We start from the raw sequence: 24,269 nt of genomic DNA, 5'->3' as shown, positions 1-24,269 counted from the left end.
ACAGCCAACAACTGGCATAAAGTCAGTATGATTTTTTTTTACTATGGTTCAGTTTTATCAGGCCAGTGTCTTTAGGGGGGCATTCAATATTTTGCACAATATTCACAACACAGTTTTTGTTTTTGCATCCATGCAGATGCAAAAACAAAAACAAATCAAACAGAGAAATTAGGCCAATTTTACAATATAGTCCATGTACTATACTGTAAAATTCTTATACATAGTCTATACTTCCTAAATTATGTACCATTGTAATTTGTAATAAATTTTAAGAGTAATATTTCCTTTCAACATATTTTTTTACGTCCTGCTAGTTATACTGAATAAATTAATCAAGGCTTTTTAGTTGCTATAGGGTTTCTTACTGAACACTCAATGTCCACCTAATCATCCACTTTCTTAAATTTTCTTCTTCTGCATCCAAATTACCAGCAGCATTCAGCCAACTCTATTTTTATGTATAATCAGGACTCAAACAGCACCGATCTCTCAGAATTCAAAGCAATTTATGTTGGCTGTAATTTACACAAATGTACAGAAACAAGGGCAGATGTTCCCTAAAATCCACTACCTTCCGTAAAAGACAGCAAAGTGTGAGTGTCTTTGCCTCAACACTGAGCTCTGTAACATCACCAAAAATGTTACATTTTTCAAGAGCCCTTTCCAATCCTATCTTTTTAGCGCAACAAAATCTAGAAAGGACTTCCAAAAAAATAGGAATTCAGTAGCTACAAAAATTAAATTGATTTGTACCTTACATTTCATCCCAGTTAGAGATCATTTAAATTTAACTCAGTTTTCTCACCTTGTAAACTAAAATAAACTTCAATAATCTAATGCTACAGACAAATAATTTGCAGGTTTTTCCTTTAATTTACCCCGTTTCCTCCTCCTGACTAAATTTTTCAACCATTTCCACATCTGCTCTTTTTCAATCCTCCAGCTTCTCGATCAATATCCTCCCCACAGAAACCTCTAGGATTACTGTCGGTGGTGAAACCCCTGACTGAGCCTCTCCAGAAGGATCCTGACAGCCAGACAGACGGAATGGAAACCCAGACAAAAATAAATATATAAAATGAGATAAACTCCAGCCTGAGGTGAGCTGAGGTGAGCAACGTGAACTTAAAAGCAAAACAGAGGAAAGAGAGATCAACAGCAGGCAGCTCTTAAACATCTGTGCTGCAAATAGCTGCAGCAACCCTAAGTTCCGAAGTTAAATTGGATGTAAACCATCTTTCTGACAAATGGGATACCTCAAAGCTCTGAAGTATATCTTCAAAGGTAAAATGTACCTTCTGCAGGGAGACACTCCTACAGATGTAAGTGAGATAACAGTAGGTCATAAACAAAACAGAACAGCATCTAGTACAGGAGTCTGTTTACTTCTTTCTGTCAAACACATTGTAACATGATTTTTATTGTAGTTTTTTTTTTTTTCCTCACTTAAATGCCAGATTTCACAGGGAAAACAACTGAATATGTTTGTGGAATGTGAAGCAATTGAGACCTTTGAGGCATTTTACAGCAAACACTCAGCAAGTGAGGCAACCCTCTGACCCGGGAGAAAAGTACTACACACCTTCAGCTTGGCAAAACCTGCGTGTTTTGTCACATAATAACCCCAAACTTCACCATATTTTTTTTTTGATTTTCTGTGAACAAAAAGGCAGCACATATTTTGAAGTACAAGTAAACGAATACAAAATTAAAAATCTTAAAAGCATGGCATGTAGTTGTGTTCATTTAAACACCCTTTTCTGCAATTATAGTTACAAATCTTTTCTTAAAAGTCTCCATCAGATGTGCAGGATGAAATTATAGCCTATTTTTCTTTGTAAAATAGCTTGAACTCAGTCAAATTAGACGCAGAGCATCTGTGGACAGGAATTGCAAGAGTTGCCACAGATACTTAAATTGGATTTAAGCCTGAATTTTGACCTTTTCAACTTCCTTTTTCCTTTTTAGCTTGACTAATTGGTCTAGAGTAGTCACAGCTGTTAGTAGCTAAACAAGCTCCCCAGTCCTGCAGAATCTAACAGGTTTTCTTCCCGTTTCAGTCATTGACCAGCTTACTTGTCCCCACTGCATGATGCTGCCACTACAGTGTTTCACTTTGATTATAATGGCGTCAGGCTGATGTGCAGCTCAGGTGGGAGAATCGTCAACGGATTCTGTTTGTTTACTAATGCTTCACAACAAGCCTCCAGCTGACCCTTGAACAAAATCGGTGAAAGTGAATTATATTTAGAAGAAATGAAGTAAAGCAGGAGGAATTAATTTACAAACATTTTAAGATTATTTAACATACAAAATAAAAAAAATAACTGGAAACATTGTAACAACTAAAACATCAAGCTACTTTAAGTAAACAGTTGTGAAAGTTTATTGTTTACAGTTTCCAATCCAGCACAAGTATAGCACTAAAAAGCTAAAAAGCTAAATCTAAGTGTCCAATATTACGAACCATTCCTAAGGACAAAGAGAAAAGATTTTGTACTCAACAGGAATGCATGATCCCTCTGAAACACATTGTATTAAAATAAACAGCTCAGAGTGCAATTATTAAATACCGGTCCATTGCAACAGACAAAATATCCCTTATTTGTGGAGCCAGTATTGGATTTCCAAGGGTGGGGCTGAACTAGTGAGCTGATACTTCAAAAACAAGAGGAGCTGATTCCAGGACAAAAACAAACTCTTGCCCAGGCTTAGTCTCGCAACAGCATTTTCTCCAAAGAAAGGCGGTCAGAGCTTAGACCCTCCACCATCAATTTCAGGGAGACAAAAAAAAATAAAGAAGAAAAACAGGGAACAAGAATGAATGGTCAGTTCCAAAGAGACGCAGACTGGGCAGTCAGTACAGGATCTGCTTTAGCATTTATAACCCCTCCTCCCCCCACACATACTGCAAAGGCCAAATTCAGCCTAAATGAAAGAACAGGCTGCATGACACAAGCAACAGAGGAGGAAATGACTGTGTGGGTTCATCTATGGAGACACATATGCACGCGCCAGACTTGTAAACAGAGAAAATGCAAGCAGAGACAAGACTTACAGACAAACGTCTCCAGACAGAAGTTGTAGCACATGGCTCTCAGTCTGTAGTCAGTGTTTTTGTTGTTATTTTGTTTTTGTTGGTTCTGTGGAGAAGGTGCAGTTTAAACCTCAGCCCATCTGTGGCCTGGAGGAGGCTGGAGAATTTCTCATAATGCAGCAGCAGGAACATCAAGTCAAGAGGGGCCAAGGCTTGCAAACAACCCTGTTGACCCCTGCCTGTTTAGGGACAATTAAAGTCATGAACCAAAAGGGAGAGTCAGATGTTGTATTTTGGGAAGTTGAGCTGATCCTAACATACATTTAATGGCCACTTTATCAGGTAAACCTGGTCAGTATTGAATAAGCAAATCCCATGGCAGCAACTCGCTCTATTTAAGCTCCTTCTCCGTAGTCAAGTGTCACTCTAACCGATTAATGTCTGGTTTGATTCTAGCCAAGCTGGGTGTGTCTCCATTGGCAGCGTGTTCATCACACTGTGGACATGAATATAGGCAGGAATGTGAGCAGGAATGTGGGCGGGATCATGAGCACGCACGAGTTATGGTCGACTCTCCAATAATGTCATTTTATGCGTGTACCCTTGTGCATGCAGTTTTCCACAAGTCTTTTGGCATATTTGTTTGTTGCGGGTTTCCCCATCTAGTTGATAATGTGTGCGCTCTTCCACCACAATTGATAAAAAAAAAGTTTGGACCTCAAGCTTTGAATTATCAACTTGCAGTTCACCATCACCCAAACTACTTCGGAGCTGTTGATGAATAAATTAACCAATAAAGTCTGCTGCCAGTCTCATCGCTTTAATACACTACCCACCTGGGGCCATCTCGTACCACCCCTAAGGTGATTCCAGAGAAACAGGAAGGAATCACGCAGAATCTGGAAATGGAGACGAATCTGGCCGGGGCTGACTGAGGAAGAACCGATTAAACCCATGCTCATGGAGAAATGGAGAACTTTAGCCTTGTAGACATAGTGAAGACGACTTGCTGAACTTTAAACTGAGTGTCACAATGGGAAAGAAAGAAAAATTAAGTGATTTTGGTGGAGTATAACAGACGATGCTGATTTAGTGGGACTTTAACACACAACCATCTCTTGGCTCTACAGAGAATGGACTGAAAAAGAGAAAATGTCAAGTGAGCAGTGGTTGTGAGAATAAAAATGCTTTGCTGTCAGTTCCTGAGCCAGAGCATTCATGTCTTGTATAAACAAGTTAAAAATAAAAGAAATGAAAAGTTAGGAATTGATGATTTTCATAAGCTCTGACATACTCCAGCCGTGTCTGACAGGAGATTCTAAACCCAGGCCTCATTATTCCTCCCACTCTTGTCTTCTTACTCCCATTTTTCTCCTGCATCAGCTGGCCCTTTGAGCAATGTCATGTAAATACAACTCCCTTTAAGGCTTTGACTTGGATAGTCCAGAAAACCAGACCACGCTGCAAAACTCAACTTGGTTATTATTTTCATGCTTTTTTTTTGTTTTGTTTTTTAGCTTACACCAAGCGTGCCCAAAGTGTGACCTTTGAAATAATTTTACAGCCGTAGGCCACAAGAATGACAAACATTTGACGAGCAAGATAGAAAACAACAAAACCACAATAAAATTAGGAAATTGTATGCCTTTATTTGAATAAGACAAATGTGACAGGCCTTTTTTTCTGTTTCAGATTTACATTGTAGTCAGAGAGTCTGACTACCAGAGTCAGACTGAGATTGAGACCCTTGTCAATCTCAGTTTACTGTTGCGCTGGTAAAACAAAATCAATCCCAATAAACTTACTTTTGCATTTTTATCTAAATAAAAACATGCGGCATGAAGCAATTTTAACTCACCAATTGTGACTCATGATGCAGAAATTCAAACAAATGCCGATAACAAAGCTACATGATCTTACTTCACTCATGTTGTTACATAAAGTCACCTGATCATCAGATTGTTCTGACATCATGTCCTAGTTGCTAAATTTAAGCATAGCCTCACCATTTCAACAGCAAAATAAAATCTGATTTCGTGTTAAATTCGTTAAGTAGGGAACGACAAAGCAACCGTGTCATGTTACTCCACTAATTTTCAGGAAATAAGGTTAACTATCAAGCACATTCCACACATTTGTGAATTAAGGCTGCAGCAGATGGTCTCAAGGGAAAGTTTGCACGAAAGAATGACATCACAACAAAACTTTCTGTTATTTCTTAGTGACTTCAGACTGTTGTAATGACAGGCAGGGTGAAGTCGTTACGTGCTGCATTAGGGGTTTATGCAGTTGTCATTAAGAATTTCTTAAAGTGAGGAGTCATGCAACAAGAGATCTCCCAGCTATTTTGATTTCTACGGATAATAGAAACAGCTGCTTACAACAAACATTTGATTGCAAAGAGAAAAGAAAAAAAAACACATGCAGAAATGCTGAAAAAGTCTGGCAACACCCACAACATCTGAAGTCAGTGCAAATGAGAGCAAAAGACAACAACAATCTGTGGATTTTTGTTCAGTTACAGCTAACTTTCCTTGAGACGCCTCATTTAAAGAGGCAGGCCTATTGCCGTGCTGTTCAATGAATCCCTTGACCAGTGGTCAGAGGGGACAATGGATGGGAAACCTTCATGAATAAACAGCGGGCCCGCACTGGTCACCATGAGGCGAGTATGTGACCACAGGCGTAAACATCACCCACAAGCTGCTCAGGACTCTGATCTCTATGTCAAGAATGTTGTGAGTAAGAGCAGAGTCGTGGCATGGGCGTGTAACAGTATTCGTGTGTGTTTTATTAGATTACTGGTCAGTTATATGCGTGTCATTGTTTGTCCAGTCGTGCCTGAGATTCCAGACAAAACCCTTGCTTGGAAAAGTTATTCAAAATCTCTAGCGTGAACTTATGGGCTGCAAAACAGTGCTTACAGAAGCAGAAGAAATGATGTAAACTTAATAATGTCTCAGTTATCAGCTTAGAAAATGTCCTCATATGCAGATCAGAGTAAAAGCCACTCATCGCTCCATGCTTCCTGTCAGTGAAACATCTCTGTCACTGTTAGAGAAAATAGCAGTGATAACTTTAAACTTTTAACTAAAGCATCCTCTGAGAGGCACAATCAGTCTAAAAAGGCCTCTGCAGACCCAAAAATCCTTACCACCAGCTCAAAATTGTGTGAATTCTTTGCACAATAGCAATTATAAATACAGAGGGGTAATTTGTAAATGCTGCAGATGTGCTGTGGCAAACTTTAAAGATGGAAAAATTATAAATAAACTATCATCAGCATATACAGTGATTGGATTATCAAGATAATATTTCATAGAAGTAATCTTAAAGGCACAACTTAATCGGTACCAGTCCCTCGTTCCTCTTGCACAAAAGAAAAATGTCTTCTTTTCGGGACGTAACTGAATATAGTTTGGGTGAAATCTCCTGAGTCAGATCAAACAGGGATTAGATTGTATCAGTTTTTTTGTTTTTGCCCTTTCTGAGATAAAGTCCTTGCTCAGCAACTTTTGTGCTCATATTATTCATTTTTTGATAGAATTACTTGATTAAGTTACTCCAGGTGTACCTCCTGATTTGCCTGACTTGTTCTCGTTCTAACAGGATTTTTTTTAGCAAATATTTTTGTCTCCTACCAAGGGACCCGAATATAAAAGCACCAATAAGAGCATTTAGAAAAAAAAGTGGATGTTTACTGCAAAGATTAGCTAAAAACTGCCTGCAGAAATCAATCGTCTCCTGAGGTGTTTTAAGAGCTTTACATGCAATCCTAACTTGCCCTCACTTTGCATTTCTTTTTTTTTCCTCCCTCACTGCAAGTTAAATAACACACAGGGGAAAAGTCTCTGGAGAGCAACGGCAGCACAGCTCACCTAAAACTGTCTGCCTGCACAGAGTGTACAGGCTGAACGCACATTTTCTGGTATGCGGGTTGTGTCTGCCAAGTTAAGCTTTACATCTAAAGGGGAAGAAAACTGCCTTTGGACCTACAATAACAAAAAATGAAACCAGCGTACGCGGTTCTTCCCTCCCATAATCTGCAGGGACGTCCAAGGGCATGAAGTAAAAAAAGGGGAGAAATGAAGTAGCTCTTTTTCTTTAAAAGGCAGAGAAAGCATACAAAGCAATCTGCTGCGTTGTTTAATGCTGCCGTGCCCTCCAGTAGTGGGAAGCCCTCTGCTCACGTTTAAGTTCATAGGTCACAGCACATTCCAGACATTTTCTGTCTGTTTGTTTTTCCACCGGGAAGGTTCCTGATCCAGCCAGCCGCATTTGTCTCTGATCTGCCCACAACACCTGTGCAGGCTCTCATATTGATCAAACAAAGCAAACAGAGAAAAAAATAGAAAGTAAAACAGGATTGCATGTTTCCTGGCTCCTCTTTACCGTTCCTTCTTCTGCTTTTAGAGGACCTCCAAACTCCATCTTGCAGCTTAATATTTGAATTTGCTTAGCCTGATACATGAACCACAGTGTATGAGATGGTCAGGAAACCATATTTATTTATTTCTCAAGGCAGCCTTAAAAAAAGGTAACTTATTGGTTCTCTGTGTTCAACAGATTCATGCTGAAGTCATGCTGAGCAGATTGAACTCTGCAAGCCCCCCCCCCCCCCCCCCACTAAAAAGGTCACAGAAAGTCACTAAGTGTTGACAGCCCTGACCAGACAGGGACGACTCATTTTTATTCATAGGGATTTTAAAATGCTACCAACGACCACTTTTAACATTTGTAAAAGTGAATTTATCATCAACCTTATTGGCTCATTGGCTTATGCTGAAACAACTCTATAAATGAAGAGGACGTAATACTGTCACAACAGTTCTACTTTTTATCACAATATATTTTATCACGATACATGAAACTAATTTCCTTTTAAACAAAGAGTTTCAGGAATAAGGACTGCAATGGCAAGCAGTGCAGATAAAAGTCTGCGAATGCTACTTAACAGACTGAGTTATGTAACCCTACTGAGGCTACAAAGAGAAAGAGTTGTCAGTTAAGGAGCAAATCCAGAATTAAACAAAAAATGTTCATTCTTCACCCAAACACAAGTGTGGTGCTTTTATTTTGAATTAAAATATTGTGCTCACAGTGTGTGTGTGTCAGTGTCAGCTCTTGCTAAAAATAGTCTGATACAGAATTACAGACTTCAGTGTGAGGCTTAAAATATACAAAATTATCTTGATGATCTTACTATGTGCACAAATATTGCAACAAACTTTTCATAATATGAAATTTGGTGAAGTTAAAAGGTGAAATGTGTCTTAGCATTAGTTGGCTGAGAAACCATGAGCTGCTTGTTTCATAAGCAGCTCACTTGTGTTAATATGGAGACAGTAGAACAGCAAAAACATGAAATATTAAGCACAATAAGCACTTTAAAAACTCTGTGCTAAGGCTACTAATGTGACCCTACGGTCATTTGAAATGGCCACCCCACCAACATGTAAGTATTATAGAAGGAAAACATTAAGCAAGGTTTTTTAGAATCAAACATCAGACAATAATAATTGATGCTGAGTGAAAAAATGAGGTTTTTTCTTTGGCATCTAAAAAGTATATTACCTCTTCACATTTCTTAAAACTCTCAGCTGTTCACGTTCACAAACATTTTAATTTGCATCTTGATTTCACTGAACTGGCTCCCTGAACTGGGACGGAAAATATTCCATAGCATTTACTTAGAAATGCGCTGCTCATTTTTTTTAACTCTCTTTCGATGCCTTAAGGAGGCCATTAGGTGCTTCGTGGAGTTTTCAGTCTTCAGGAGGTGAGAAATCAAAACAAGTGAAAGGGCAGCAAACATTTAACTCTGTAATGCTCACTGAGGCAGAACAGAAGCCTTAAGTAAGAAGAATCAGGTGTACGGAGCTTGAAATTTACAGAGTATCCTTGAAGTGGTCAATATAGCCTGTTTTGTCAGCAAACCGCGCTGGCCCTTACTGAAATATTTCCTGTACTTTCAGAAATTCAACAAAAAATGGGATGAGCGTAATGTTAAATCATACATTTTGTTCCCAAAATGTATTTCATTTCAAATATGATTTACAAAAAACATGAGAGTATTAAACCACTTTATCAACTTTTAGCTGTTTTTTTAATCAGACTTTTCAATAATATAATCTTAGTTTTCCATCTGGTTTAGTGTGAACGTGTGGGAAACATTTCTGACAAGCAAGGAAGAAAGGTCGAATGGATGGATGGATGGATGGATGGATGGATGGATGGATGGATGGATGGATGGATGGATGGATGGATGGATGGATGGATGGATGGATGGATGGATGGATGGATGGATGGATGGATGGATGGATGGATGGATGTTTAATGTTCCATAAAAATAGTGAAAAAATAACTTCTGGTGTGATAATACAATAATCACTGGTTTAAGTCCCAGTAACAGCAAATAAGAGCAATTCAAACACATAAAAAGTCCAATACTTTATCTGGAGAAAATATAAAAACTATGTAGACTCCACAAGAGTTGAGAAAATCGAGAAAAAAAAATATATTTCAGACACACTTTGACATACTGCAGTACTTTAAATATTCATGGCTCCTACAGTACAAAGACAGACAGGAAGCAGAGGAGTGCTTAAAAAAAAACAAGAGGCAAGGAGTGAGAAGAGAGCAAGGCGTGCAGGAAAAACAATAGCGTTTACTGTAGGTCATTGGTGGGTTAAAACAAAACAAAGCTACGTGGTATGTAACCAAAAAAGAATGGGAAGGACCGACTCCACAAAGCACCCAGAGGCACAAACAAAAGTAAATGAAGTCAAACATGTACAACACAATTACTTGTGCACAAGTTGGCAGTGAGAAAAATGCGGTTTTGCTTGAGAGCAGCACAAGTATCTGAAGCTTTACTCTGATCTGAGGCACACCCTTGAAATATTTATAGTGGTACCCCTACTAAACTATGATAGGGGTGAAGCAGTACTGCTTCTGTAGCTCCTGCTGGACTTCAGAACAGCTACAGCAGCCAAACTGGAGGCTGAAAGACTCAACATTCCTCTCATTGAATCCTATTACAGAGCACAGGAGCAATGCTGAAAGCTCCTTCGGTAATCGCCTAAATCCTCTACATTTGCTTCAAGCTCTTAATTTATGTCTATATTCATTCATTGTTTGGTCTGAAATAACAGGCTAAATTCACAGCAGGCCCAGTGGTATCTGTTTTTTTCTTTAATTTCATGTCCTTTTGGACAGTAGGTACCACAGAATGATTTCGTATCTCTAAACAGTGGTTGACAGATGTGGTCTTTTCCTAACAAACTCGGGAGTCCAGCTCACTGGGGTTTCCTGAACAGTCATACTTTCCACCGAGGAGGTTTACAAAGAGCTGGCCACCAAAGCTATCCACTGACCACACCCTCCTTTCAGGACAAGGACCAAGTTTTAGGTTCAACTGGAAAACAAACGCTGACAAAAGAAAATCATATCTAGCAGAAAGATAACCTTAGATTCAATAAAGTGGCTTTAAATGTATCCATGCTAGTATTAATACCTCATCAACTTTCTTTTGTATTTCAAATACTAAAATGTTTTTATTGGGTTTTTTACTTGTAAAAATCAGAAAAATTGTCATGCATTTTGTTTGTTTGCGCTGCACTTTGTGTTTTGCTTGTATTCCAAAAAACTTCCAAGTTTGATTTCATCTGAACAGAACACCTTCCTCCATATCTTTGCTGGTGCCCCTACATGGCTTGAGGCAAACTAAAAGTGGGACTTTTGATTACTTTCTTTCAACAATTCCTTTCTTGTTGCCACTCTTACACAAGGGCCAAAACTGTTTGAATGCACAACTAATGAACAAACTGATCTCTGAAGCTCCTCCAGAATATCTTTGCAGATCTGTCATACTTCTTTTAACATTCACATGGCAGATTAGCAGTGTTCTGAATGTCACTGTTTGAGACGTTTTATAATCTAACCTTTAAACCTTTGGTTGCATTAATCTAGATTTTTTGGGGGGGGGATCACAGTAAAGGAGTCTGAACAAATACTTATGCCAATTAAACAATTATTATTCCCCCTCAGCTCTTCAGATATGTATAACTTTACATTTATTCTATATTTAAAATCCCAAATATATATATTAGAAGTACTTTACAAAATCTAGATATGAATATTTTGTACTGTAATACTGTACAGTACAAATGAAACTGTACTGTATAATGAAACCATCTGTCCTCATCTTATGAGTACTATTACCCTATGACAGACTTGTTCACCTGCTGGAATACAGCAAATTATGCTGCACCTTATCTAACAGCTTAGATAAATAGTGAAACTTTAATGGTCTCCATGGGGAAATTGGGTCAAACCAGCAGCAGATTCTAGGTCAGAGATAAAAATCTAGAGCCTGTATCCTTAATGAAACAATGTGACAAATGATAAAGAATATCCTAATATGTATTAGGTTTCAAAGAATTAGTTATTCTGTCCTCAGCACACTTTCTGTGCACTCCTCAGCATACATTTCCAGTGCATTCATGTGACCATAAACAAGACAAAACACATAACTCCCCTATAAATGTTTGCTCAATGGGAGCATTGTAAACAAGGGCAATGACAAGTCAAAGCTCTGGCATTTACCCATGCAAACTTCAGCAGCACTGGACTAAAAATGACGTTGTAATCAGAGGGTTTAGAGAGCAAATGGAGGAGGAAGGCAGAAAACCCGGGGAATGATAGACTAAGCTCTATGAATTACTCAGCAGACACGTCTCGCTCTCTACTTCTTCCCTGCAGGAGATAATGGGGATCATCCATCTTCTTGGCCTCCTTTATGCCCTATCTTTTGGCCATCATCTGCATTTAGGTCAGCAGATGAGAGATAACAGGTTCTTTCTAATAGCCACAAAGCTGAGAATTTGATTGGAGGTGAATCCAGTTTGGGAAAGTTGCAGAATTATCTGGATGATAATTACAAACCACATAAGAAATCTCATCTGTTTCGCTAAAGTAAATGGTGCATTATTTAAAAAAATAATAATTACTGGAAAGCTGCAAAGCAGATTTCGCAACATCTTTTAAACACTTATCCAATAAAATAGAAACAAAAACAAGAGAATTTGAAAATGAATACATCCCTGGAGGAAAACCTGCCTACCATTACAGTTATAAGATTGCTGCAGATTGTTTATTTCACACATCAGCTGGCCCTAGATGCTGACGCTGGAATATTATCTATCTGTGCTGCTGGATAGCCTCAAACTGATACTACTCAGACAAATCCGTCTGATAAACAGCACAGGATAGTGTGCATCACACTTTGCATGAATAAAATGTTTCGTGACACTCACACATCAAGTGATTCACTCAGATATGCAAAAGGAACCAAGGTATGCTTCTCAATATGAGAGAAATGTGTCTTGATTTTCTGTCTCAGGCAGAAGAGCTCGTTTTGAAGCGTAGAAATCTTTTCCGCAGGACTTGAAGGGTTTTCATCTGCTTCTGATGAAATGAGTTACCTAAAATATACTGTACTCAGACACAACACAAGGGCTGGTGCATTTTAAGAGCATCATTACGGGGTGAAAAGTTCAGAGCAGCAGACAGGAATAGTCCGTGAGGGAGCAGCGAAAAAGAAGTCATCTCTTTAGCCTTCAGAACATGACATTCCTTTCTTTGATCAGAAAAGAAATGTAGGAAGTATGGAGGCAGCGAGGCCTGGAGACAAACACGGAACAGGGGACAAGACTTGGAAAGGGACAACTCGGGATGTCAGTGGCAGAAAAGCAAGGAGACAGTGCTATCTGAGCTGGGACAGAGCAGGATGTGACATGTGGAGAGCAGGAAGAGGAAACTGGACATATATAGATTAGATGGGTAGCCACTCTTGAAAACATGTGTATTCCATTAGAGGCTTCAGAGGCAGCTAATGTGGTTGTTAAAGTGTATGCACCTTGGGTCTACTTCTAACCATGGTGGGATTCTGCAGCAGAGACAACCCCCAAAGAGAAAAAAGTGACATCTAAAATGTGACTCAAGACCTGACCTCCTCTGTTAATCTCACAAAAAAAAAAAAGAAAAAACCAAAACGGGTCAAATGACAAATCTAATCAGAATTAATGTAGGTCATTAATTAGCAGAACTTTATTGCAGCTTAGCTAATTTTACTAGATAATAGGAAAGAGCTTAACAATGAGTCTCACTGAATTAACCCAAAAAAACAACAGAAGCCCTTTGTGGACAAAAACAAGCACTTCTTTCTTTTTGTTCAGAGGACTAGATTAGTGCATTGTGAGGATTTCTGCTTACCAGCAACCAATGAGCCCGCTGTAAGGAGCTGATTTACAACAACTTAGCGTTAAGTCCTGTGATTAGCAAATATGAGGAAATCTAATTCCAATCTTTGGAAGGATCAAGCAGGAAGGGCTAATGGAAAGTGGACACAATGCAGGAAAAAACTGCAATGAGGTGGCTTACATAACATTTTGCCTGTTGAAGCGATTTTGTGGTTATGCATTCATAGAGCTAATGTGAAAAATATATATAGGCTATATATATTTATTTAATCAAAGATAAATTTCAGATAACAGATTGAAATCAATGGTGTTGATCAATACCTTTTGAGTAACCTGGCAGAATGCTTTGTTTGAATGCTTTGGGCTCTGTTTACAATAAATGCCATAGTTGAAGCATTAAAAGGGATTTTGCAAGTAAACAAAACCTGACATTAAGAAAAACTCTTAAAGCTGCTTTTACAATAAATACAGTTATAACTTTTCTATGCGACAGACTGGCGACCTGTCCAGGGTGTACCCCTCCTATCGCCCGGATTGTTAGCTGGAGATGGGCACCAGCAACACTCCCGACCCCACCAAGGGACAAGGGTGTATAGAAAATGGATGGATGGATGGATAACTTTTATATGCTTCTAACAGAGGAGTCTGAGTGAAGCATACATCAGTATCACGGGTGTGTCAGTGTAGTTGTTGGGTTAGATCCATTTGATCAGATATGATTGATCTGTGATCAATTGTAAAACTTCAGGACAAAAACACTGAATTAAATTCATTTCGAGTCATAACCTCCTGACCTTTAAGTCCCTGTTATGAGAGGATACAAAAAGGTAGAAGTTCATTTGGGGCCATTTTTCTATCAAATAAACAGAGAAGAGGGGCGACAGTGATGCCGATATGTTTTCAAACAGTGTACACAAAAAGTCAAAATAAAGGGCGGTGGTCCTGAAAGCTGTCATACCTAAAGGAAGACCCCAGTCAGGACACCCTGGCCTGCAGTCCGAGCTTAACTTACCTTCAGACAGCTCCAGCTCCAGCTCCGCCAGCTTCTCCCGGACCTCCGCGGGAAGGGTCATCGCGACCGCCGGCGTGGGTTCCAGCATCATTGAGAGCAACCCGGCGGAGGTTCTCTCAGCCATGGTGGTCCAGTACGATGCGGTCCGCTGAGGTGATGAGGACAATGCCACAAAACGTGACTAATAATAATGAATAAAAAATAAATAAATAAACCGGAGTGTACAGGCGCTCCTGGGTGCGTTTCGGCTCAGAGCGAACAGGGTGTTGGTGCCGCCCCTGCCTCGCTGCTGCTGCTGCTACGTCTCGCAAAGGTGTGTGAAATCTCTCCAACCTTCATGACACGGCTAGCTGCAAGGCTAGTGGACACACCTGGATCCGTGTTGCCATGCACAGAGTCCGGAAAGGCTTCTATCGGTGTGTCCGCGGCTGTCGGCTCCCCACAGGGACTGTCGGCGGCTGTGTGTCCTCAACTGTGGAGGAAACTCATTCAACTCCTCGCTCGCTTCCCACGGCGCAGTCGCCATTGCATCATAGCAACAGCAGTCCTCACGGTGCGCGTTCACGACGAGGGTAGCTCGTATGTGTGTGAGCGTGTGTTTGTGAACTCTGTGCTAGAGCTCCTTACACAACTTGCCTGCCTCCTACTGTCATATTTTTGAGGCACTTACAAACACTGAGATTTACAAAAGCGTTCCTGTGCTGTCTGCGACGTAAATGAAATGTAAAGAAAACCAGAACCACAGAAAGGCAGAAAATATTTTTTTGAAAAAATGCATATTTAGCATATTAAAGAAAAGTTGAGTGGAAGAAAAAAGTATGGTAGGAAAAAAATCAGACTAATGACAACGTATTTTTGATAGAATTGTTATAAGCATTTTATAATCTACACATGAAGAATTATAATGAGCAGAATTAGATTGGGGGGACCACTTGCACAATGTTTATTTGCTTGTTCATTGTGCAGGTAGCGCATAAATTAACTCCCTAAATCTGTCAGGTTGCATTGTTTTTTCAGTTTAAAAGTTCAATTAATTTATTCAGCAAAGGACTGCAAATAAATAACTTTAGTGTAAATTTGTCATCGTTACATAAAATACATTATGGATGAAATGTTTTTGAATATAAAAACTAAAAAATAATCTATGGACATTTGGTTTCTCTCCAGTTTGTTGAGTGTCATACTCAGAGTACCGTGAGGTAAAGTAAAGCAGGGGGAATCCAAATTTATTTTTATTGTACTCCCAAAGCCATGGAGAAATTTTCAGTTATTCACTGAGATTTATTTGCAAGCAGTTAAGTGAAAATGAAATGTAAAATATTAAGCTACCACTGCGGCATTCAATTTACCATCACACTCTTGTCAGTGTGTTTACATAAATCTGTTTTCCATTTTGAAAACAAATTGGTGCAGCTTACTAAAACTGTCAGTCAACAAAACTATCCCTGAGATTTACACTGTGCAAAGATTAGGGCAGGGACCCAAAGCAGTAGGCTGAATATATGTTGGGTCGCTTTTACAAAGTCATAGAGTTGAGTGGAATGAAAAAGTGTGGTAGAAGATCTGTGAGTGTACACGGGTCATAGACAAGTTAAATAGTCATATAAGAGACAACCCAATTTCAAAGTTTGGTCAAGCAAAACCCTTCAAGTTTAACGTGAAGATTTGAGTCAGGGCTTCCTGAGCGCCGATATAAAAAATATATATTTGTCAGAGTTGACATAAAGATGAAATCCTGTTTCCTACGGTCATTCCTCCTCCCAATAATGACAAGCAACATTATTTCTGTTGCTTGTCAAGCAGAAATAAATAAGTAATGAAACACATTCCAAAACAATGTTAGTGTTTTTGTTCTTGTGACAGTATTTAAAAGATAATGCCCATGAATATATCATGGAGATTGTATATTTTCTAACCATCAAAGGTTAATAATTTGTAAGGTAAATAATAAATAAATAAATTGTAATTTATTAATCAGAGTAATAATTTACCAAGAGAAGCACAAAACCTGGATTAATTACATAGGGTCGCATTTCTGCTATCATGAGGTCCTGCTAATGAAAACGCTACATTTAATATTAGATACATCAAATACAAGTACATTACATCTCAGGAATGTAAAAAAAACAACAAAACAGACAACTTTTGTACTACATAAATACAAAATGACAAATGTCCTTTAGATATAACAATTAATAACAAAACAAGAGAAAATAATGTAAAGTAGTAAAAGGAACAGCGAGGTAACAGAAAACAATTGCTTAGTTACATTTTCAAAACAGTTCTAATGTTTTTTTTTTGTCTGCCCAATGATTATTGTTGAGATTTTTCATATGATGTAATGCTTTGCATGTTTGGTCTACCTTGAATTTACATCTTTATATTCAATTTCTCTTCAACTTCCCTCTCTTTGTACTGTACATCAACATGAAGGGTTACCACATGTATCATATTCAACAAAGACCCCACTGGAAGTTAATGACAATAAAATGAATGAAAGCAGTTTCACCAGGAAAAGTGTCAACAGTTTGTTGGTTTTAGATATCTGACATGATTCATATCTTATGGATCTATTAGCTGATAGTTAAAAAAATTAATTTTAGTTAGAGTTTTTCATATAAAGTGAATAAAAACATAAAAGGCTTTGTAAAATGAGCAACACAGGCATAAAATGGGCAACACATGCCTGACAACAACATAAATATATAAATTAGACTTAAGATTTCATGAAGACTAGCAAAGCACAAACCTGAAATGATTCAAACTCTACAGGGCATGAAGGTAGCATAGTGTACAATCTTTTTTTACTTCTTTATTTTGAAGTCTGATTTTTATTTTATTTTATTTTTTTTGCCATTAGCTGCCAACTAAGAGTTGATGTAAAATTAAATTTTAATGACATTTTTTGCTTGCTGATTAAAAAAATAACCATTTTTCAGTTTAATAAATAAATAAAAAAAATGAATGAGAAAATGCCCAGAGTCCTTCATTTACAAAGAATGTCTAAAAATGAAAAGAGAGTCGCAGTGAACGTCATGTAAAGTCACCACAGCAGAGGTCATGTTCAATGGTTGTATATGTCTGTGCGTAGAGTTGAAAATAATTGAAAAGAGAACTGATCTGCAGGTCAAATATTTCAAAAGAAGTTGAGTTATTGCAAATTTTCAGCTTTTCTAATGTTAATCAATAAAATGAGTTTTCAGACTATATGAATATGAACATATATGTTATATTTATCATGTAATATATATAGTTTGTGTGTGAGAAAACATACTTAAATATTGCAGCACATAAACAAGAATACAGTTTGTTATAGAAATTTCATTAAAAAGTGGTAATCATTCAATTGAAAAAGTGACATTTTGTTGTCACTAATTTTTATAATTATAACTTACAGCTCATAAAAACCCCTAATTTAATTTCTGTATTAAACATTTGTATTTGTTATTGTTCTTATCATTTTCTAAGACACTGAATTTTAGGAATTCATTAGCTGTAAGCCACAAATATCAAAACTAACAGATTTAAATTTTGGAAATATATCATCATGTTTGCAGTGAATCTCAATAATATATGATTTTTAACTTTTAGAATTAAATTACTGAAATAAATAAACATTTAATAAATCCATTATTACGCCTCTATGGTGTCTTCTTTCATTTTAACCACTAGAGGTCAGTATACACACAGAGAACATGTTCTTCATGAGGCATGTAGTGAGTCCAGCGCCACAGTTCTAGCTGCTTAGTAAAAGTCATAATGTTTCTGTCACTTTTCTATTCTAGATAAAGATTTTTTCTCAGAGTGTGTTTTACATCACAACGGTAATTTGCTTCAGGATGTTTTTGGTTATGGTCATAAATGGCTCCATTCACCTTCATTTGAACATCAAGCAGATCAGTTTTCCTGTGAAGACAATGACAGAAGCAGTTTAGACGAGCAGAACACGATGATGAGCATAGATGACATTTATTGGGAATATTACCTCCTCTTGGCTTTGCTTAAGGCATCAGTCAGTGCTTTTAGGTAAACAGAGTGATGCTGCTCTTGTAGCAGCTGGCTTTCATCTGTCCAGCAGTGACTCCAGAGTACGTCTGCTTCTGTGGGGGGGTTTTCTCTCATGGCTAAGCCGTCGCAGCCGTCTTGCTCCAAATGCTCAGACTCGGGAACCACGTAGCTCTGGATGAAGAAAAGTTTCGGCTTGCCGACCATCACAGGACAAGTGTCACCTAAGAAGAGATCTCTGATGTTTTTGGCAGAAAGACCTCTACCATGCGAGTCCGTGCCCAGGATATTGTCATCGAAGCTGCGGCTAATGATGCAGCAGACAAAAGCATCCTCGTTGCGCCTCTGTCTGTGTTTGGAGACTTCTTTAAGAGTTTCAAAAATCTCATCAGCACCCAGCATGGTATGGTAGAGAACGTTGAAGTGGAGAGCCTTAAAAGTGTTTTCTAACATTCCTGAGGAAGAAAAGATGACATGAGATTATAAAAAAGACATTGTGATCGGACAGTAAACAATCATTTTGTATATCACTTTATATAGTAAATGTGTTGCTGCCTACGGTAAAGACCTTTAACATAATATCACTGATCATCCACCTTACCCAACAGTGGACATGAGGGGCATTTCCATATATTCATGGAAACAGAATGTGAAGGATTAAAAATGAGAAGTTTTATATACATCTGGTCAACTTAAAAAGTTCATAAATTTAACTTTTTTTTTTTTTTTTAGATTTACAGTATTTAAAGCCGTGGTCTCAAACTGGAGTCTTCAAGGGCCAGACAGACTCCTGCAACTTTTAGATGAAATTATTTCTTAATAATTTTGTTTTCCCACATGTTAACCTTGACCTGAGTGTGGGGAGGGCCTGCTTCGAAAAAGTTTGAAAAGTAGCTCTGAAAAACTAACAGCAATACAAAGCATCTCAGTTACAATATGATGACGAAGAGGAATAAAAACAACAATGAGGCGCTTTGCACTTACGATGCTTCCACATTTTACTGAATATTTTGGATGGAAATCAAAGTTTTGTTGTTGTTGTTTTGGTACCTCTTCTTAAATAAATGTTTGTAACTCACCTCCATCATTACCTACGCAGTCAATAATAACACAAACTCCTCTTTGATCGGCCCTTAAGTTGTACTGGTCAGGTTGACTCTAAAATGTAAAAACAAAGCATACACGTGTCATTAATGCATCATTACAAACCCATCACAGTAATAAAGGCGCAGATTTAGGGCCATTTACTGTGGGCAAAAACGTCAATTTGGGAGTTCTAATTATTTATTTAAACTATGCAAAACACAATTTTAATTGCCAAAAACCTTTTTTTCTAACAAATACAAATTTGATGAAAATCGTATTTAATGTTAATCAGATGAAAAGGCAAGATGAGTTGTAAAATAAATAACAGTAAGGTGTGATGTCAAATACAACACACGATACCATTTTATACCTTATATAAATTGTGACCTTTTTTCAATATTTTACTCACAGCAGCTTGACCACTGTGTTGTGGAGGCAAAGAGTGTTCAGATGTTGCACCTGTAAAATGAACAGAAGATGAGAGACAATTACTGTCCATTCCTATTAGCTAAAAGCTTAACAAGAGTAGCATATAATGTTCATATATTTTTATTAACTAACCAGCGTGCCGGGGCTGTCTTGACTCAGCACTTGTTTCTTGTGCTTCGATCTAAACTAGACAAATACTTTCTGTAATTTGTTTAAAGTGATCTTGACCAAAAGTCCTCTACGGTTTCCTCAGACTTTTTTAAAATGATTTTTTTCTTTTAGAATTTTAATAATCTTTATATATAAACGTTTGTTCAGTCTTGATATGGTTTGCAATCAATCACTGCACAAGACACTAAATCTTTTGGTTTAACAGATTTTTCATTGGTGTTAAAATAGGATTTTATACCCATCTAACTATATTTAGTATTTCATTTTATGTAGCAACAAACATTTGAAAACATATGATCAAATACTGCATCTCAAACAAAATTGCTAAGTCTCATTTTGCTAAATTATATTTTGTACAACAGACACAAAATGATGTAATCTCTGGATTTAGGGTTTTTCATGCCTGCGTAACTCATAGGTCAGATTTAAATTGCTCTACAGAAAGAAACAGCATTTATCTGAAATTATTCTGGAACCAAGACTGGACTCAAAAACCTTCAATAAACCTGAAGAACAATCACCCCCTGCTACTGTTAACAATTAAATGATGCTATATAAGGTGTACATAACAGACCATATTTTCTAATTAACCTTTAAAATCCTCATTATTATTTGGACAAACTTGATCATACTCAGACTTTCAATGGAAATAACTATCTGTAAAAAAAAAAAAAAAAAAAAGAAACACTTTATTGAAATGTAATAAACTATTTTTAAAAACTTTGGTTTTAGCTAGACCTGTGGACTTGAATAGAAACTGTGAACAATACATAGGCTTTGGCAAGAAACATTTGAAAATTATGGTTATGAAAAAAAAAACTATAAATTGTTGCATATTTAAATCTTCAGCAAAGAAATCTGCCTTTAGCACTATAATTAGATCTGTTAGGTTAAATTTGCACTCACTCAACAGACAGTTATTTTACATAAGTCTGAATATTTTTTTTGTACTCCAATTTAATGCTTGAGTTTGGTTATCCACTTGCATTCAGGATCATTGTATGACATCCTGCTCAACAGTGTTTGGCACCAGACAGATTTTTATACAAATCTTTTTAAATGTCAATGAGAAATTGTATCAGCTAACCAACATACATCAAGTATAGACATATTTGTAGTGTTTTGGACCCTCTTTTACTTCAAAAGTGTACTGTGATGTTAACACCAGATAATTTGAGTTCTTTAAATTGTGACTTGGGGCCTACATGGATCATACCTGTCATTGTGCTACTCTTAACCAACCATGAACCATTTCTCCTTTGTTAGCCGGACACATTGTCCTGCTGAAAGAGCCGCTAAGTAAAACCACGACAGGGTGAATCTAGTTTTAAACAATGCAGAGGGATGTGATACGTTTGCAAGTAAGATCCACTTCGAATGGGACCTGTGGTTTCCCAACAAATATCAACCTAAAACAACCTAAGCAGATTTTGGGCTTGCATTTTTGTAATAGTGCATCCTGATGTCAAATGTTCCCCAGATAAGTAACGCACACACCCACCCATAATGGTAAAGGTTCAACAGACCAGGTCACCTTATTGTATCACAGTCCATATGGTCCAAATGTAATGGTCATGTGGCCACAATTACTTTTTTTAGTGGTGGACAGGGGTCAGTATGCGCGTCTTGACAAATCTGCAACTGTGCATCAATACACACAATACACTGTGCTGCACAGTTCTATCAAAACCAGTGCAAAAATCTTCAGCTTCATTGCATGCCTAATGAACCATTTCAGTCAGCTGAGAATCCAAAAAAAAAAAAAAAATGTTCATTTTCAGTTCTCTTTTCATAAGCATCTCATGAGTCATTTGAAGCATTTAAATACTAACTTCTTCAATTAATATTCTCACCTGACATCTTGTAAGCGGCCACTGTTCTGGCCAGATCAAGCCTCCCAATATTTCGCAAACAGTCCTCGACAAGCTCTACTGTTTCGGGTGACACTAAATCCAGCTTCTCCAGTTCAATCATCACTTCCAAGAAGGTCTGTAACAGATCATCTGTAAGATTTTTCATTCAGTCAAAGTGAAACCCTCCCATTGCCAAAGCACATAGTCACAGAAACCCATACACACTCTCAGCCTGAAAGTAAAAGTATATAAGGGTTTACCTTGACATTTTCTTTTTTTTCAAGGGATAAAGTCCTGCCTAATAAAAATTTGATTTGCTCCACATCCTCCGTTTGGAGATTGTCACTTATCGTAACCATCAGTACTCTGCACAAAGACAAAATGCGTTAGTGAATGAAAGGTCAACTATTGAAACGGAAGGTAAACAAAGTATATTACCTGAATCTTGGGAGAACTTGTTTATACGTCTGAATCTTCTTTTCTATCTCGTTTCTATCCACTTTGTAGACTCTTTTTAGAATGTCGTAACGTCCTAGCTGCCTGAGGATGGACATTATAAACAGGGGAGGGTCTGGGTGAAAGTTTACTTTGACTCTTAAAGTCTCCCTGACGCAAGTCACGCTGCTGTCCGTAACCAAGCTCCCACAAAGGTAAATTGCCTTTCTACGGTCCCCAGTTGTCAGATCCTCCGCGATAGCGTTGATCCTATGGTCATATTCTTCAAACGGAGACATGTTGTTTTGTTGATAGAAGTGACTTCACGACGACTAAGAAAAGAAAGGGAAAGGAAAGAAAAGCATTAACCCAAAATGGCAATAGTTAACGTGGAATTGAGCTTCGCGGCTGTTTTTGTTGTTGTCTCTAAAGTATTTATACAACGCGACCTACCTTATAGCTTTGTAAAATGGCTCCAATGGAAACGGCAACCTACAAGTGACGACGCCTTTGGGGAAATACCCAGAGACGGAAGGAGACTACGTGGTGTATAGACACAGAAAACCCGTTTCGGAAAAGCTAAGATTGCAAAAAATTTTAAAAGAAACCTCGACTTTCATGGCCGACGAGGGGGATTCTTATCCTGTAAAGCGAAAGTGAAGGAACAGCTGATTTCCGGTACAGAGCCATAGTCGAGACCAACAATGCAAACTTCCGATTTCTTTATAAAGCAGAAGCAAAACTTCGATACTTCAAAAGGACTTCAACATTCATAATTGTTTTAATTTGTCACATGATAATTTTTAATATGTACAGTTGAAAGTAGATTACTCGCCTGACACAGCGGTGTTCTGGCAAGAGCCACCCCCCAAACTAATATAAAAGTTATGTTAGTTTGTTGTCTTTATACTTTATCAACAGTTTTTAAAACTGGAAGTTAAATTGCATGATGCCATAAAAGTGAGCTCAGTAATATTTAAGAGTCCACAAATATTCATTATTGGAGGATGAAGATGACCTTAGACATGTTGTCCCCAACATTATGGATCAAGTCATTCCCATTTGTCATAAAACCTGCAGACACTTCCTTCTGTTCCACAAAGTATTGCCAATCTAATGTTTAAAACTCAGACCACAGGTTCTATAAACTACGCATGAGGGCACTTTATCTTGAGCTGTCTACTGTAGCATTCCCACAGCATTCTCTGATGCAGAACTCCTTCCTGCTCCACCCAAATATTCACATAAACAATAAGCACACACAACAAGCAACAGGATAGGTAGCTGGGGCATGCTGGTTTCTGTTACATTGCCTCCTCTCCATGATTGCTTTCATGATACAAAATTTTAACAGAAATTGTGATCTGTGATTATGTAATTTTCTCAAACGTCCTGCTTATGCCTCACTTGACTTTGGACTCTCAGGGTAATGCTATCCAGGCCAGTCATATATGGCATAATATGTGTGGCTACTCAACACAGGGAGTGCCAACTCCTCATATACTATAGATGCAAAAATACAACACTAAACTAATTCACAGTGCAACTTAGAGATAATAAAGCCTTTCTTTGTTTTGTTACTTGGGCACTCAAGCACCCCTTGCTGATGCTGTCCTGGGCAACTGCCCTTGATACCCTTATCTAAAAATGCCACTGGTCTGAGATTAAATCAGACAAAAATCTTGAGTCAGAATAATGAATTCAACTGTCACACTGAAATTATTTTAGATATTGTTTTGGCACATCAGTCAAAAATGGATTAACATTTCTGTACCATTAGCTATATTGAGTGAAATCTCTTGGGTATCCTAAGCTTCCCATAATAATTTGTGTAAAAATGTTAAATATATAACAAGAAATACATTTAAGAAAAGTAGTGGTACTTTAACTCTTTTGCACATCATTGCATTTCTTCCTGTTATGCACTGTACTGTATCAGTTCAGACTTGAAATCCTGATTTAGAGTTTTCCTATGTCCG

At 37.7% G+C, this 24,269-nt stretch overlaps 2 protein-coding genes across 3 annotated transcripts in view; both read right to left on the bottom strand.

The window, feature by feature from the left end:
• The window catches only part of LOC106922753 (DIP2 acetate--CoA ligase A), an 87,886-nt gene extending 72,632 nt beyond the window's left edge, over window positions 1–15,254 (bottom strand). Inside the window, exon 1 of the mRNA XM_088001650.1 lies at window positions 14,312–15,254. Coding sequence (XP_087857776.1) covers window positions 14,312–14,435 — 124 coding nt within the window. The 5' untranslated portion in view covers window positions 14,436–15,254. The remainder of the gene's footprint in view (window positions 1–14,311) is intronic.
• Window positions 15,255–16,256: 1,002 nt separating this feature from the next.
• Window positions 16,257–22,986, bottom strand: LOC106922760 (CASP8 and FADD-like apoptosis regulator). Of its 2 annotated transcripts, none has more exons than XM_014995445.2 (8): window positions 22,744–22,986; window positions 22,294–22,622; window positions 22,116–22,221; window positions 21,856–21,991; window positions 19,773–19,861; window positions 19,396–19,474; window positions 18,297–18,771; window positions 16,257–18,217 (listed from the first exon to the last, which is right to left on the bottom strand). In XM_014995445.2, exons 2-8 carry the CDS (start codon window positions 22,587–22,589, stop codon window positions 18,088–18,090), a joined length of 1,311 nt encoding a protein of 436 aa, XP_014850931.2. In that variant the 5' UTR covers window positions 22,590–22,622; window positions 22,744–22,986; the 3' UTR covers window positions 16,257–18,087. The 2 variants fall into 2 exon arrangements, with proteins under 2 accessions (XP_014850931.2, XP_014850933.2); XM_014995447.2 differs by having other exon boundaries at window positions 19,812–19,861; window positions 22,744–22,984.
• Between the last annotated feature and the right edge of the window lie 1,283 nt (window positions 22,987–24,269).

Source organism: Poecilia mexicana, unplaced genomic scaffold, assembly GCF_051168715.1.
Source record: "Poecilia mexicana isolate PSO_F unplaced genomic scaffold, ASM5116871v1 scaffold_2, whole genome shotgun sequence".
Classification (NCBI taxonomy): Eukaryota; Metazoa; Chordata; class Actinopteri; order Cyprinodontiformes; family Poeciliidae; genus Poecilia; species Poecilia mexicana.
Note: the sequence above shows the minus strand (reverse complement) of the source record. Positions and strands in the feature narration are given on the sequence as shown.

Excerpts from the sequence above, each read along its gene's own strand:
- LOC106922760 (XM_014995445.2), bottom strand. The coding sequence starts at position 22,589 with ATGTCTCCGTTTGAAGAATATGACCATAGGATCAACGCTATCGCGGAG. Across the intron at positions 22,222-22,293 it reads CAAGTTCTCCCAAGATTCAG|AGTACTGATGGTTACGATAA; the intron begins GTAATATACTTT and ends GTCTTTGTGCAG. Across the intron at positions 18,772-19,395 it reads CTGCGTAGGTAATGATGGAG|GAATGTTAGAAAACACTTTT; the intron begins GTGAGTTACAAA and ends TTTCTTCCTCAG.